This window comes from Rissa tridactyla, chromosome 8 (genome assembly GCF_028500815.1).
Source record: "Rissa tridactyla isolate bRisTri1 chromosome 8, bRisTri1.patW.cur.20221130, whole genome shotgun sequence".
Classification (NCBI taxonomy): Eukaryota; Metazoa; Chordata; class Aves; order Charadriiformes; family Laridae; genus Rissa; species Rissa tridactyla.
Genome location: NC_071473.1, coordinates 20928504 through 20944544, shown reverse-complemented (window position 1 = coordinate 20944544; position 16041 = coordinate 20928504). Strand labels below are relative to the sequence as shown.

The window sequence follows — 16041 nt, the reverse complement described above, 5'->3', positions numbered from 1 at the left end:
CAAGTTCAGAGAGAGTCTGTGAAGCTAAATGAGGTGTGTGTCTTGGTGATGGCAGCTTAAGATAATAGAGCAGCTTTAAGTACCTGAAGATGGTCCAAATTAATTATTGGAGTGCTTTAAAAGGCTTTTTTTAACTGAGTGAAATGCTGTGAAAAGTTTTATCTGCCTGACTGCACAGCGTTCTGAAGGTGTTCCTGGGCATGTTGTAGGAAACACCGATGAAATAATGACAAAAAGCAAGTCTTGCTGCTTAGCTGATGCTCTTGAGACAAATGCATTTAAATACAAAGCAAATATAAGGTTAATAAGTAAGGAATCCTCCAATTTTTGAAAAAGTATTTTAAAGAGATATTGTGATTAAGAATAAAAGTAGGAATGACCAGAAGTTAAACTTCCTTCTACTCAACTTAGTTTGTTTTCTAAAAAAAATAAACTGCTGTTACAAACAGACAGGATATCAGTGGGTTTGGCTTGCATTGCTTTAACCCTATCTGAAGTTCATGCACTGCACTCCAAAAGCTCTGCTGGCTTAAATAAGGAGGTTTTTAAGATGTATTAGCTTTATGTTTGCAAATGAAGAAGATGGGAATACGTTCTCTGTCTGCAAAACCTTCATGTTTGTTTCGAAGGGAAATAAAACAGGGTTTATGGTAACAGGATAAAAAGTATAATTAAAGGCTCTATGTAAATATCCCGAAAACCTGAAACTGAGCAGCAACAGTACACTTCGGAGTGCCTTGCCACAAGTAGGTTTATGAGTGTCTGGACTTCTCGAGGATTAATAAAAGGCCATTAACAACACTATGTAGGTTGTATTACTATAAAAATTCTGGTGCCATAGTAGGAGAGCTACAGTTGCCTTTTGGGATGAAGGGACGAGCCAATGGAAGTGGAAAGCAGAGCATTGCAGGTTTCCCCAGCCTGGCAGGGAGGTTACCCGAGGGACCTGCGCTGAGCCTTGCTGGGCTGGTGGCTCTGCGGTGGCTGCTCAGCATCCGCATGGTGGCAGCCATCGGTTGCAGTGCCAGCAGCGTGGGGCTGCAGGCGGGAGATGGGCAGGGGACGAGGGACTGATACAAGGCTGGTAGCAAAGCTGAGCATCTTCCATCACAGGCTCATGGCCTGATTTGGAAAGGTGTTCACAGCAAGATCATAAGATCACAAGCAAAACTTACAACCCTCAGTCCGTCCTTCCCCCCCCCCCCCCACTTATTTGCTTCTAGAAAAAACGATTAACAGATAGGAATGTTCAGGGAAAACATGTTCAAGGCTTTGCTATTGCTGGTTGCTTTAACATTTGGGGCGCTTCCAGCATGCTTGCAGTGTGAATGTACACGCACCTCAATACGCTAAATGTTTTCTTTATACGCTCAGTTCTCCTAAGTACAAAGTATTTACATGGTTTTCATAAGTATATTAAGTTTTGTTAGAATTGGGCCAAGGAATAAATTTTCCATTTATTATGCCCCCCAGACAGAGCAGTCATCAGACCTTAACTTTTCTTCTCCCCGCTTGCTGTGGCAGTAAATAGTAAAGGCTTTCTTTTGAAGATGGGTCTGTAAACTGCAGCGTTAGCATTGCAATGATTTATGTAGAAAATTGCTTTAGCAATGTCAGGGGCCTTCAGAGAATAATGTGGCAGTCTTTCATATTTTAAAAGAACAGAAAAAATCCAAGAAACAGACTACAGCAAGATATCTGTCTGAAACCTGGTTATCAGAAAGCTGTTTCTGCCTGCCAGGTGGTTCCCATGTCTGATGGAAACATGAGTATGTTGCTCCCAGAGGCCCTGAGGTTCGGGGGTGAATAGTGTGGGTTCTTTGTGTCTGCTCAGACTTCACATGCAGAAGAACTTGAAGGCTAACCCAGAAGGGTTAGCTTACCATTTCTCTGACATCCAAAGGGCTTTGGATAGCCAAGGCTGATTATATTTATCTAAAGGAGTAGTGATTTACAGAGACAGAAAGAAACAGCTTGGGTTTGGCTGCTGAAACCTTATTCAACTCGTCTGTTGAATCTTGAGACAGTATTCAAAAACTGCATCTTACTTTTGGGGTCCATTATTCCTTTTTTTTCCCCCCCATTGCTCACTTGTTATTCCATTACCTCTAAGTAATGAACAAGATATGAAGAGGTTTCTCTTAGCATTCAAACAATATAGTTAAGCTGGTTTCAAGACTGTATTATTTTTTGTGTGTTGACCCTTTCAGTAATGTGACCCGAAGTCCTTTCTTCAAAGGTGATCTTAAGAGAAAAAACATCCGTTAGGAGTTTGCTTTCCATGTATTTATTGAACCATCCTATTTTTTTTGTTCCCCTTTTTACTTCGGACTACAGTTAACTTGTCCATATAAATTCTCAGATCTAGACTTTAACAAGGTACCTTTTAGTTCTGTGTCTACTGTAACAAGCTCCTTATTTTATTTTTTTTTATGCCCTGGTCTGGCTAGGATTAGATGAGCCATTTCATTAAGCTAGTGACCAGCAATGCTTCTATCTTGGTGGTAAAGATAAATGAAATAAATGTAAGTGGGTTTATCCTTCACAGGATTATGTTTCCAAGTACAGTAGCTGCTGCTCCTTGAGAAGATGAGAAATGAGATTGGCTGAATTTTTCTTATAGTCTGTTAAATCAATCATTTTTTTAATAGACTCTTATTTACAAGTGGCAGCTCAAAACTGCAGATGGATCTGTCTTACTTGGACTGTTCCCACAACTGGAAGGAAGAAATAAATGCTTGGATAGAGACCTGAACTGCAAAGTGGCTGAGGAAACTTGAAGTGTAATACCCTGAACCTACTTGAAGTTTGTCTTTCTGCTGTGGTTCTCTTGCCTTACTTCATCTGAGGTTTTGGCCCATAGACCAGAGATTGTCTGGGGCTGAAATGGTATTTTGTTAAATTAGAGATGAGTCAAGTGCAGAGCCTTTCCCTTGCTTTCCCTTCTTTTTCTCTGGAGTGCAGAACTGATAGATTTGCTAGTACATAATTGTGGTCTCGATCCCTTGAGCAGAAGCTAAATGTGACTCGTACCAGCAGAAGAGTTATACAGATGTCAATTCAGATCTGTGAATTCAGAGTTCAGAGGTACTCTCAACTCTGTAACATAGCCCTTCAAGTCCCCAGGACAGGCCGGTAGTACCAAAAGGGACTCTGAAACCAGAAAAGAGCATGTCTGCACATATCTCCAGTCCTGACCTGGAAAGTAAACCTGGTGGCTGTGGGGACGCTGCGTCTGCTTGAAGAAACAAGTCTGTTATTAATAGAACATGAATTTCTGTAGCTTATTAGTATTGTTTAATTCTTTAGCTGCATTTGTGTGAAATGCCTAAATTTGCTAGGAGGTAATTATCTGAAAAGCATTAGCATGCCTTTAGACTCTTTTTTTTTTTTGTTCCTTCCTTGCTAGCTAGAGGAGTTCATCTGTTAAATGGTAGATAGTTGAAAAAAAATAATATATTGAGGTGGTGTGTTAAGGCATGCAAAAGTGTAGAGTGTGGGCATAAACAGTTCTAAGGAAAAAAAAAAAACCCACCTCATGAGTAGCTCAGCCTGGAGAAGACACTTGAGCTAATGATTACTAATATTGCCTGTATTAATAAATGCAGACTCTGAGACAGAGATGCTTGGAATTTATACACTGCATATGGCTCCTCAAAACAGTTCATGTGTTTTGTAGAAAAAGTTATGAAATGACACTTATGTTCTTACTGGATTATATGCAAGTGTGGGTATACATTTGTGCAAGAAGACAGATCAAGTTTCTTTCTATATCAAACTGTTAAATGAAGGCTATTCGTCAGTACCTTCTGATCTTTCAACAGAATAGTTAAATAGCATACGAAATACTGACCAAAAAAGATTCAAAATGCCATCAAAACAATCTCCTGAAACAGATTTGGCAGTTGGATGAAAAATGCTTCAGATGTTTGGGTTTTTTTAACCCCATTCCGTCATTACCAGGCAGTAGGACCATCGGAGTTAGCTGCCCCAGCCTGTTCTTTGGCTCCTCAAGACAGTTCATGTGCGGTGTATGGACTCGGTATTTATGAAGGCTGGTGCCCTGACTTGTGGTGCCTGTCAGATTGAGAGGAGATGCCTAAAGAGGTTACTGTCTCCAGCTGTCCCTCCTGGTGCTCTGCTGTGGGATGTCTGGCAGAAGACCTGATGGCAGTGTTGGGTGCATTTGGAGGTTTGGGTTAATAATATAGCAGCCTGTGTAACGGGGCACTGGAATGGCAGTGATTTGTTCTGAGAAATGGGACCTCTGGCAATGTGGTCGACTGGAGGCAGTAATGCCTCCAGCTGCTGCAGCCAAATCATGAGGGAATAATTGGAGCCTATGGATGGGCTGTGTTGTTTACAGTCCAAGTATGGATGTAGGTTCCCTGTGCTGAGCTCTTTCAGATATATTTGTTCCTTGGCCACTTCAGCTCTGTCTGCAGCAGCCATGCTCAGTTTTGAAGAAATAAAATCCTTTTTGGTGTAGTAATAAATGTGGTGGCTTGAAAACAAGCTTGCAAGCTTTTGAATGGCCTTATATTTAGTAGGCACTTCAGTATCTATCACAACTGATTGAGTTCCTTCCTACTTAATGCTATAAGACTGATAAGATGGTACCACTGTGCAGACACTGGTGTGGAGCGGAGTCTCCTCCCTCAAACCTGCTCCTTATACAGCTTGGGCGGAGTCTGCCACCTTCCTGTCTAGAAATTTCGTTTCCCAAATTTGAATGCAGAAAGAAGACAGCTGAGTATGTTTGGAGACTTAAAACCTCTTCCACCTTAGTAATTTGTGCTGTCGAGGCTGTGTTCCTGCTACTGTCAGAACTATTCATCACCTACAGTGTATTAGTCCAGCTGGGTAAAGTGGCAGATCCTGGTTTTCAAAGGTAGGTGGGTTACCTTGAAATATTACAGCAGGCAGACTGATCATTTGGCTTGAATTTTAAATAGTGTCATAAGAAACTGTTGGCATTTTTAGTTAATGTTTCCCTACTCTAGCTTATTTAAAATGGTGTTTGTGGAAAAACTGAATCTAATTCTCATTAACTTGCATGGTAGTTGTTTGCAGCGGCTTTGGCTTATTGTACTTCTGTGTATCTGGCATATAAACTCGGGGATTGTCGTCATCTTCTCTTCAGCATGCAGAAGAGCATTGCCTAGCAGCAAAGTGGCTTTTTATCAATACACTTTGTTCTGTTGCATGCAAAATTCAGTAGTTCCCTGTAGGTTTTCTCATCATTAGTGCTAATTAAGCCAGGTTCCCCTGTATACATGTATGAAAAAAAAAAAACAACAGGTTGTCTCTAGCTGTAGTGTCTTATAGACAAGGCTGGAAGTCTGGTAGGGCTTCCTGGGAGATTTTGGGTTGTATTTAGAGGAGATCAGGTTCAGGGTCTGATTAGGCAACCGAGTCTGCTGAGTCTGAACTTCTGGGGCTGGAATATCACAAACAGCTCCAAGGAATGGGATCAGTCTGAAATAGCTTGGAGTCCTCTGTCCCATGGTTTTCATTAGACTTCCATTAGACTTGAATCTGATCCATTGAGAGGCCAATGGATCAGATTAGAGGACAAATCTTGCAATTTTCTGGTAATCTGGGGGTCACATCTAACCCAAATTAATGTGATTCTTAAGGATGAAGGTGTTTCCTCTATGCATTTAAGTGGAATCTTGTTTATACAATTAATTTATATATTATTACTTTATCTATGTTTTGTATTCACAAAACAACAAGAAGTAAAATCACAACATTGGACTTCAGGAGGGCTAACTTTGACTTCTTCAAGAAACTGCTTGGAGAGATCCCATGGGCTATGGATCTGGAAGGCAGGAGGTCTCAAGAGAGCTGGTTGATATTCAAACACCCCTCTCTCCAAGCTCAGGATCGCTGCATTCTTAAGAAATGGGGCAAGGGACGCAGGCGACCTGCGTGGTTGAGCAGCGAGCTTCTAAAAAAGCTCAAGTGGAAGAAGGAAGTTTACAGTAAGTGGAAGAAGGGACTGACTACTTGGGAAGATTACAAGAATGCCGTCAGAGCATGCAGGGATGAAATGAGGAAAGCCAAGGCCTCCTTGGAATTAAACCTGGCAAGGGATGTCAAGCTCAACAGGAAGGGCTTCTTCAAGTATATTGGAGGCCAAAGGAAAACTAGAGAAATTGTGGGCCTGCTGTTGAATGAGACAGGAGCCATGGTGACAGAGGATGCGAAGAAGGTGGAGTTACTGAATGCGTTTTTGCTCCTGTCTTTACTGCTCGGGACAGCCCTCAGGAGTCCCAGGCTTTGGAGAAAGTAACAGGGAAAGTCTGGATGGAGGAAGACTTCCCCTTGGTTGAGGAGGATCAAGTGAGAGATCAATTTAAGTCAATTAGATGTCCACAAGTCCATGGGTCCTGATGGGATGCACCCGGGAGTGCTGAGGGAACTGGTGGAAGTCATTGCTGGGCTGCTCTCCATCATCTTTGAAAGGTCCCGGAGAACAGGCGAGGTGCCTGAGGACTGGAGGAAAGCCAATGTCACGCCAGTCTTCAAAAAGGGCAAGAAGGAGGACCCGGGGAACTACAGGCCAGTCAGCCTCAGCTCCATCCCTGGAAAGATGATGGAACAGCTCGTTCTGGGAGTCATCTCAAGGCATGTGGAGGAAAAGAAAGCTACTGGAAGTAGTCAACGTGGACTCACAAAGGGGAAATCATGGCTGACTAATCTGATAGCCTTCTATGATGGAATGACTGGATGGATAGATGAGGGTAGGGCAGTGGATGTTGTCTACTTTGACTTCAGCAAGGCTTTCAACACAGTCTCCCACAGCATCCTCGTAGGGAAGCTTAGGAAGAGTGGGTTAGATGAATGGCCAGTGGGGTGGATTAAAAACTGGTTGAAAGACAGAGCTCAGAGGGTCATGATTAGGGGCACAGAGTCTAGTTGGAGATCAGTGACAAGTGGTGTTCCCCAGGGGTCAGTACTGGGTCCAGTCCTCTTCAATATATTCATCAATGACCTGGATGAGGGGATAGAGTGCACCCTCAGCAAGTTTGACGATGACACAAAGCTGGGGGGGGGGGGGGCGTGGCTGAAACACCGGAAGGCTGTGCTGCCATACAGAGAGACCTGGACAGGCTGGAGAGCTGAGCAGAGAGGAACCTTATGAAATTCAACAAGGGCAAGGGTAGGGTGCTGCACCTGGGGAGGAATAACCCCCTGCACCAGGACAGGTTGGGGGCTGTCCTGCTGGAGAGCAGCTCTGTGGAAAGAGACCTGGGTGTCCTGGTGGACAACAGGATGACCATAAGCCAGTAATGTACCCTTGTGGCTAAGAAGGCCAAGGGCATCCTGGGCTGCATCAAGAGGAGTGTGGCCAGCAGCTGGAGGGAGGTCATCCTCCCCCTCTGCTCTGGCCTGGTGAGGCCGCACCTGGAGTACTGTGTCCAGTTCTGGGCTCCCTGGTTCGAGAAGGACAGGGAACTGCTGGAGAGGGGACAGCAAAGGGCTACCAAGATGATGAGGGGACTGGAACATCTCTCTCATGAAGAAAGGCTGAGGGATTTGGGTTTCTTCAGTCTGGAAAAAAGAGGGCTGAGGGGGGGCCTTATCCGTGCTTATAAATAGTGAAAGGGTGGGTGTCAGGAGGATGGGGCCAGGCTCTTTTCAGTGGTGCCCGGGGACAGGACAAGAGGTAATGGGCACAAACTGGAGCATGGGAAGTTCCACCTAAATATGAGGAGGAACTTCTTTCCTTTGAGAGTGGCAGAGCCCTGGCACAGGCTGCCCAGAGAGGTGGTGGAGTCTCCGTCTCTGGAGACATTCCAAACCCACCTGGATGCGTTCCTGTGCCACCTGCTCTGGGTGACCCTGCTCTGGCAGGGGGTTGGACTAGATGATCTCTAGAGGTCCCTGCCAACGCCTACCATTCTGTTATTCTGTGATCCGCATAGCCATGTAGAGAATCAAAGCGTTTTTCTTTTAAGTGTTCCTTTCTGATTAGAGATTGTCATAACCATGTCTGGAACTGTGGTAGACTTGCTCAGTTTATATTTTGTAAAATGTGTTTTGTAGTACAGGGGTTTGAATTGGGGAGTTTATTCAATGAGCTGTGATCCATCCTTGTCCCTGTGGCACAGATTAAGGGCTTCAGGATAGCAACAGTGTCCTTATTTAGGTGGTGCTCCAGAGTGAGGAGTAACTAATGCAATGGTTGCTTTTTTTTTTTTTAAATAAATCCATCTTTTATTTTAGCCACTCACAGCTCTAGCAAAACAATCTTTTGCTATTGAAACTTCACATGCTTTGTCTCAGTAGCCTTTGTTTTTATATGTGACAAAATTTAGACTTTGAGCTGATGGAGCGCACAATCTCAGCACTGTACTAGCAGCTTCCTGTGCATGAATATAGCTTTGTTTTTAAAAACTACAAATTAATATGCTAGTGCATGCGTAGTGACGCTAATTACTTTGCCTTAAAATATCAGTCTGCTGTAAAAACAGTCTCTCAGATATGTGATACTAATACCAATTTCTGTATTGGTCCTAGGTGCTGAGCAGTCTGCACTGGTGATCACGATGTTGGGTTGTAACCTAAATTTCTGATCTTTGACTTCAATGCCTCAAAATGGGCATTGGAAACAGGCAATCAGGCTATAAGACGGTGGGACTTGGGGTTGTTAGAATTTACAGGATATCTCTTGGAGGCCAGGAAGTGGAAGCATAGAGTGAGAAAGACATCAAAGAGATGTAAGGGACGAGCAAAACTGCTGTTATCTCTCCTTTTTCCCACTAATTAAGTCCCCCAAAAACTGAGAAAGATATATCTGTGTTGCAATTAAATATGGGGCCACGGCAAGATGGGGGTACAGAAATAGAAACAGAACCGTATTAGGTAGAACTGAAAGGCTTTGGTATATTCAGGGAGGAAAATATATATATATTTATAGTCCCATGAGAAGGACTGAGTCATCCACTTTGATGAAATGGCAACTCCTGTGGTCACAGGTGTCGTTACCAAGTCAAGGTTCATTACAGTAACAATTGTAGAGTGTGTGTATGGAAAGGGGAGAGGAGCAGTTGGCTGCAGACCTTTATCTGTAACTAGTGATGCAGTTAAAGGCAAATGCAGTTAGATGCAGCCCTGTGCACCGCCCCCCCCCCCCCAATCTCCTGATTTAAAGGAGTAGATATAGCATGTACCCATTTCTCATGGAAACTTGCAGGGCTAGATGTCCCTTCAGGCTAATCCCTGGGACATTTCAAACTGCAATCTCAAGTGTGAGCTGCCCCAGGGGTCGGTTTGGAGGACACCTGGCCTCATGATGTCCCTACAGAAGACCACGAAGCGTGCCAACCTTGTCACTGCCTGTAGGGATGTCTTCTTGTAGCCTCCCAGCACCCACAATCATTACATCGGGCATACTAAAGGGTATATCTATTTCTGTTAACATCTGGTATGGACCAGTTGTTCCTGGATTACAGTTGTCAAGTTCACCATGCCACCATCATGTCTTGCAGCAATAAGTACATGGAGTGTTTGTGTGTGGTTTTTAAAGCGTGACTGGGAGGGGGAAAACCCCTTATCTGTGCCAAATCAATCTCCTGGTTAGTGCCTCCTGGGTCTAGCATGGAATGACTTGTTGAACACTGGTCTTGCAGTCAGCTTGTTCATAACCCTTATGGTAAGGCAGCTGTTCTGTTCCTCTAATCAATTTAGTTGCCTATCTGTATGCGCTCTCTAACTCCAGCACATCCTCCTGGGATGTAGGAAACAACTGCACGTGCCATCAGGAGGTGAACATAGTAAGGCTTTATACAATGGCAGAACTGGTAAATACTCATTCTTTACTGTTTCCCCACTGGCCTACCCTCAACATCAAGCCAAGCTTCCAGGCATGTTTCAGAAGCAATTTATTTCATAATTCCATTTATTAGCTACAAGTGCTCTCCAAGGTCATAGGTTTTAGCATTAAATAAAACGATTTATAATCTCACAGATTGAGACTAAAGATAAGCAGCAGAGCAACCAGAACCCTTGAGAATGTGTTTACTTTCTAGCAGTTCTTAGTGTTATTTCTATAGGACACTGGTGATTAACTACTTAGGAAAAATAAAACAGTGACTTGGGAACTGGAGATAAGTCTCTTCCATTTTTGCTAGAACAAAACAATAGGTTCCTTTCAATTTGTTTTTATAAGTAAATTCTGTTGTACATTTATGAATCAAATATCCACGAGTTTGTGTCCCCAAAAGGTTCCTTATAAAAACACAACTAGTCTTGTTGGTCAGAAATGTGGAGTTTAAAAGTGGATTAAAAAAGAAAAAAAAAAGAAACAATTGCTAATTGTTTCTAATGTGCACATCTTTGAGGAGCAAGGACCACTGCTCGTCTGAAAGGGAACTGCACTGGATGTTCAAATGACCTAAATCGTTTTATCTTGAGGGCTTCCTTAAAAAATGGAAATGTCGGAACTGGTTTCCTGTCTCTAGAGGAGATTGCTTTATGCTAGGACTGAGGAAGGTTTGTAGCACGTATAGACAGTTGGTGCTCCATCTGTCCTCTGAGATAGTGAAAACATTTGTTGTCAGTCCCATGTTAAATCTACTTAAAATAGTGCTACCAAAACACATTGTTCTTATTTTAGCAGGATGTTAATAGCCGTTGCATGCATGTTTTGTGTGTGCTTTGGCTCACTGGTGACACTGTGCCTCTCACCACCTATGAAGTGGATGCCGGTGTCTGTCTGGTTTATCTCTTGACTGGATGGCCTTTTTGACAAAAAGGATAAAGTATTTCCTATTACTCTGTTCCATGTTGTCATTGTGCTAATGACTTAGCCTGTAGAAGTGTATCACGTGCAAACCAGAATGATGATGTTCTTCAGAGCTGGCCCTATTGTGCCTTTTGACAAAATAAAACTAAGTTCTCCTGTGAATTTTCATATTGATAAATTTGTGCATAAGCAAGCACTTACATTGACACAAAGACTTCAAGCAGTAAGTGACAGGAATACCATCAAGCCAGTTAAATGCAAATAAGCCTTGCTTAATGCTAAATGTGTTTAGGAGACTTGTAGGAAAAAGCATCAAAATAACTGTTGCTATGCAAGTGGGCTATTTGTCCTAATCCTGTTTAGTCCAGGGGAAAGCAGAGCTTTGCACATATTAGGAATAATTTTATACGGTAAATAATCCACTTGATTAGCTATTTAGATTGTCCATATTTTTCTTCATAAGTTCCTTAGTAAAAGCCGACTGGCAGAAGGTGAGAGCACTTGTACCAGGACTGTGTACAGGTGACAGAGGCCAAGGTGTGCGTTGGACTTGCTGTGTTGAGTTTGCCTGCCTCTCTCATGGCTAACGAACGTCTATACAGGTGGTTTATTTCTGCATCCTTTTTCTCCCTGCAGTGTCTTTGATGCTGTTTGAAGGTCACAAGTCTGACAATCCTTTTTCATTGGTTGATGCTTTTTATTAATTTCAAATGGTGTGTTAACTTTTATAGACATACTGAAATACTCATTTGTTATGTCTACAGCACATCTCCATTTAAAAAATATATAAATTGAATTAATGCTAGAGAAGCAAACCCACGCCAGGTGAGAAAGGTTCTATTCTGTTCTAATAACTTGGCTTTTTACCAGACATTGTAATACATTTTTTCTTAAGTTCAGCAGCAGAAGGCTAAGGGTATAAATTGAATCCAAGTAGATGAATCGCTGCCATCAGTTTAGTTGCTCTTTACCTGAATCCACAGGGCAACGAGCGGGAGCTGAGACAGCGGTTCAATTAAGATTGTGGTAGAAGTGAACCCATTGTATTGTTATAGAGGCTTTCGATTATAAAATTCTTCTGCAGAAAAGGGTGAGCTGATGAGACAGGCCTGAATGGTGCTTTCGTTCTGTTTGTATAAAACGGCATTAGACTAGGATAGATCTGGGGCAGGGGGAAAGCTGTGCGGCTGCTTAGATGACTTCTTCCACTCACCCATTTTAATCAAATAGATGCATGCTTGATTCCCCAGCCATAAGCACATTCCTTTTCTTTGCCTTTTTGGGGGCTTGCAGTTTTTGCAGACTTGACCTGACTAGCTCACTTCTCCTCCAGCAAGTGAGCAAGCAGTTGTGAGTGGAACCATCTCCTGCCAGAGAAGTTTAGGTGCCTGAGTTAAAAGGCCAAGTTGCAAGCTGTTTTATTGAATTATTTTTATACCATCAGACTGCATATCAACAATCCTTTCTCTCCATAGTTTAAAAATAACTTGATGATATCTCCTTTAAAAGGACTTGAAAACTCTGTTGGCATTTAAATTTATCTTCCCTCCAAAGCATTGCGGTGCCTTCAACTTCTCAGCTATGTTGAGGGGTAGAAAATTCTAGCTGTGTTATAGCTATGGGGCAGCCTAAAGAGCCCTCTCTCTCTTCCTGTAATTGGTTTAAGGCTTTCTAATTGTAGAAAGGTACCTTAAATACCTCTGCTCTCAGGATTTTTCAAGTTATATGAATGTGGAATCAGTGTAAACTCCGTTTTCTCTGCTGCCATTCGGAATGTGTTGCCTGGTTCATGAATGCTGTGGCTTCTTGCCGGGGGGTGGGGGGGTGGGGTGGGGGAAATGTGATAGGGGCAGCAGAGGTTGAAACGAATCTCTGTGGAGTGGATTGTTATGGTTTGAGAAAACCCATTACAATTTATTGTTGTTTAGGTGATTATTCCATCACCTGATGACCCCTCCCCACCCAGAAGGGGGAATTGGGAAAAGCAAGGAAACAGGAGAGTTGAAATATAAATAGATTTAATAGGATAAGACTAAACAATTAACAATGATATTAAAGAACCAGTATTAATCCTGATACTAATATAAGATATACAAGAATTATACTCAGCTGATTCTATCAGTAGGAAGCTTTGTACTCCCAGCAGAGGACAGCAAATGTGGGACACTGAGAGTGCTGTGGCTTCAGGAGGAGGGAGAGGGCTCAGGGCTCCGGAACCGGGGCAAGGAGTTTCTCTGGACCACTGTCATCAAGGGAGAGAGAAACTACTCAGCAAACTTTCTAATTTATATCGAATGTGATGTTCATGGTATGAAATAATCCTGTTGGCCAGCCTGGGTCAAGTGCCCAGGCCATGCTCCTCCTCATCCCTGCACCTGGCAAGGCTTGAAAACATTGAGACCTTGAATCCCACACAGCCTAGCTGGCTATAAAGTAAATATTTTCACGAATTCAGACACTAGAGTCTTCCAAAAGTGGAGTTTTCCCAAGCATTAGAAGTTAGTCCTGTGTCACTCAACCCAGGACATGGATGAACCCCAGAAGAGACCTCTTAAAGTAGTAGATTGACTGCTTAGTCAAGAAGCTCGAAAAGAGCTGGCTACTGGTTATAGAAGTGTGGAGACTGAGGGGAAATGATACCCACAAACCTTTTCTGGGAGGAGTACCAAAGTGGTGCCTTCCTGGGGCTGATGCTTCTGAGGGGAGGTAGGTGTATGTGCACATCCACCCTGCCCTGCCTGCAGTGACACGGGCTGTGGGCAGGAGCTCCTTCTAGGAAGGAGGCCTGCTTCCCTGGCTGCTTGGTGTCTAATGGATTTCTCTCAAGCCCTTCCGAGCTGCTAAGGTAGCAATGACATTAGTTGTTTATAACCTGCTGCCTGCCTTTCTTTCAGACGTGTTTCATGTACAACCTCAGGCTTTTCTCATTTGCAGCTTAACTTTGTTATAAGGTGACTGCTTCTACTTCCAACTTCATAGATATCTATTACAAACTTGCCCTGCAGTTCAAGAAAGAAGGTGCCGCAGTTTCCATGAGCAACCTGAAGTGGAAGTTGTAGTGTGCGTGGTTTTTACAGTACTGATGATATGTTTCAGCTTTCTGTTGTTACTCAGGGAAGTTAAAAGTTTTTTTCCACAAATACTGGGTTTATCTGCATTAACACTTGGAGTTCCCCAAGCCGCTGTATATAGGAGCTAAGGGAGGCAGCAGTGCAGCTGAGAGAAATCAGTGGGCAGCATCACATAGCGCTGTGTTTGTAGAGCATACAGATGAATGTTTTTAAGCACATTTCCAGGGCGAGCTGTCAGCTTTGACGTTTGGGTGCCACATAACGTAGATAGTATTGTTCAACTGGAAAACCTCAAGAGTGTCTGAAAAGGGAGATTGTGCTACCACAAAAAGTCCTATTTTGGTAAATGGAGATGCAGGTGTGTTTGGAGGGGATTAGAAGATGGTGCCTGAGAGCAAGAGCTCCATGCTGTTGGTGTGTGTGCTTAGACCTGATCAAGGTGCTCTGAACGGGGTATTTGCTAACTGCAAATTGTGATCATCAGCTCTGCCATCTGAGACGTTTAGGTGGTAAAATACCCTGCTGGTAAGTACATGCGTTGTGTTTACACAGTTCTCAACCTGTGCTTTTATTCCTCAGTATTGAGTTCGACCGAGACTGTGACTACTTTGCCATTGCTGGGGTGACAAAGAAGATTAAAGTCTATGAGTATGGTACAGTCATTCAGGATGCAGTGGATATTCACTACCCTGAGAATGAAATGACCTGTAATTCCAAAATCAGGTAGGCATTGACTTTACATTTAAACTCGGGGGGCCTCTTCCGTTTCCTTGTTCGGGTGCAGTAGTTGTTTTGCTTTCTTTATCCATTGCGGGAATGGGAGGGGAAAGGAGGAATGCAGGAGCTGATGGAGAGCTTCCTTTCAACTTGGGTGAGATCAGGTGGCATGGGCACTGTTACTTGTGTATGCTGGGCTCATCCAAGGTAATAGCATGCTGCGTATCCAGAGGAAAAAGAGACATAGGGTACTGAACTGCTTTTGTATTCCTTGCAAATGCAAGTCGGTTAAAAGGAGAGTAAAAGCAGAGTAGTGGATATGGTCCAGGTAAAGTCTTAATTTGTCTCGAGGTAACTTCTGGGCCCTGTTCTTTATAGTAGCCACTGATTCCTTCGTGCTCTATTCTCTTCATCGGCCAGATCCTTTTCCTTCTGCTGAGAGGTTGCTAGTCCTCAGGAAATGGGCCTCATTTGTACCTTTTACCTATGAATTTACATCTGCCTGAAGTACTGTTGTGCTGGGCCTCATCAAGCTGTTGGGAAAAGACCTTGCTTGATTTTTTGCTTTTGTGGTGCTGTTGTTGTCGTCAACCTACTTTTTTATCTTTTTTGGATGACTTAAACCAAAGAAATATAGACCACCATGTCAGAACTTAAGTTGAAAGAACCTGGCTAATATAGCTTAAAAATTCTAATTAACAAATGCTGATAAAACTCAAAAGTAAATAATGCAGGCAATCAAATCAATTCAGTATTATAATACAAGTCTTCAGTATCTCTGTTGAACTCACTTTTTTTTATTTGGTACTCTACATTTTAAAAACAATAAAGCACCCACAACAGCGTAAGTAATAAATTTACATAACAGTCCAGCTTCTACGAACACGAAATGTTGTGCAACAAGATTAATAACGTTTGCAAGCGTATGTTATAGTATAAAAGCCATGCTTAGTTTTGTAGTTGACATGTTCCTTAAGGTAAGAAACATCCTTAAGATGTTTCCTTGAGAAACACGCAGCATTTTTGACTGAGTCATAGCAGAGCTGACTCCATTCAGCTTCATTATTCTGCAGAGAAAAGCAGAATAATAGGAGAACCATCTAGCAGTCAATTAATACCCCTTGCCTTAATTAGCAAAGGAAAGCAATGTGCATTCTGTATTTCTCTCAGTCTGACTTCCAAACTTACTTCAAATTTTAGCAGGGATGTACCCCAATGATCCTGCCAGGTGTTAGGTAGCTGTTTGTTCTCCCTTCTCCAGCAGGTGCTGGTGAGGAGAGATGCGCTAGTCCCTGCAGTGATGTTACTGTTGTCAGCTCTGTGCTCCAGACAAGACACTGCTTGCATTCAAGATTATTCTCTCTTCTCAAATTTCTTGCATATACATATATATATATGACAATGCCAAGTGTATTGTCCTCTGGCACTGTGCCCCAGCACAGGTGGACAGGGTCCTCTTTCTTTATTTCCTTGCCTAACTTTTTCTCATTCCTCTGA

At 42.9% G+C, this 16041-nt stretch overlaps 1 protein-coding gene across 11 annotated transcripts in view; it reads left to right on the top strand.

Annotated features, from left to right (window-relative positions):
- COP1 (COP1 E3 ubiquitin ligase) overlaps positions 1 to 16041 on the top strand; it is a 134882-nt gene that overhangs the window by 42122 nt on the left and 76719 nt on the right. For all 11 annotated transcript variants that reach the window (XR_008468238.1, XR_008468239.1, XR_008468240.1 and 8 more), the window contains one exon: positions 14407 to 14550. Coding sequence is in view for 8 of the 11 variants with exons in the window: in XM_054213199.1 (XP_054069174.1) it covers positions 14407 to 14550 (144 nt within the window). In the remaining 3 variants the exon portion in view is untranslated. The remainder of the gene's footprint in view (positions 1 to 14406; positions 14551 to 16041) is intronic.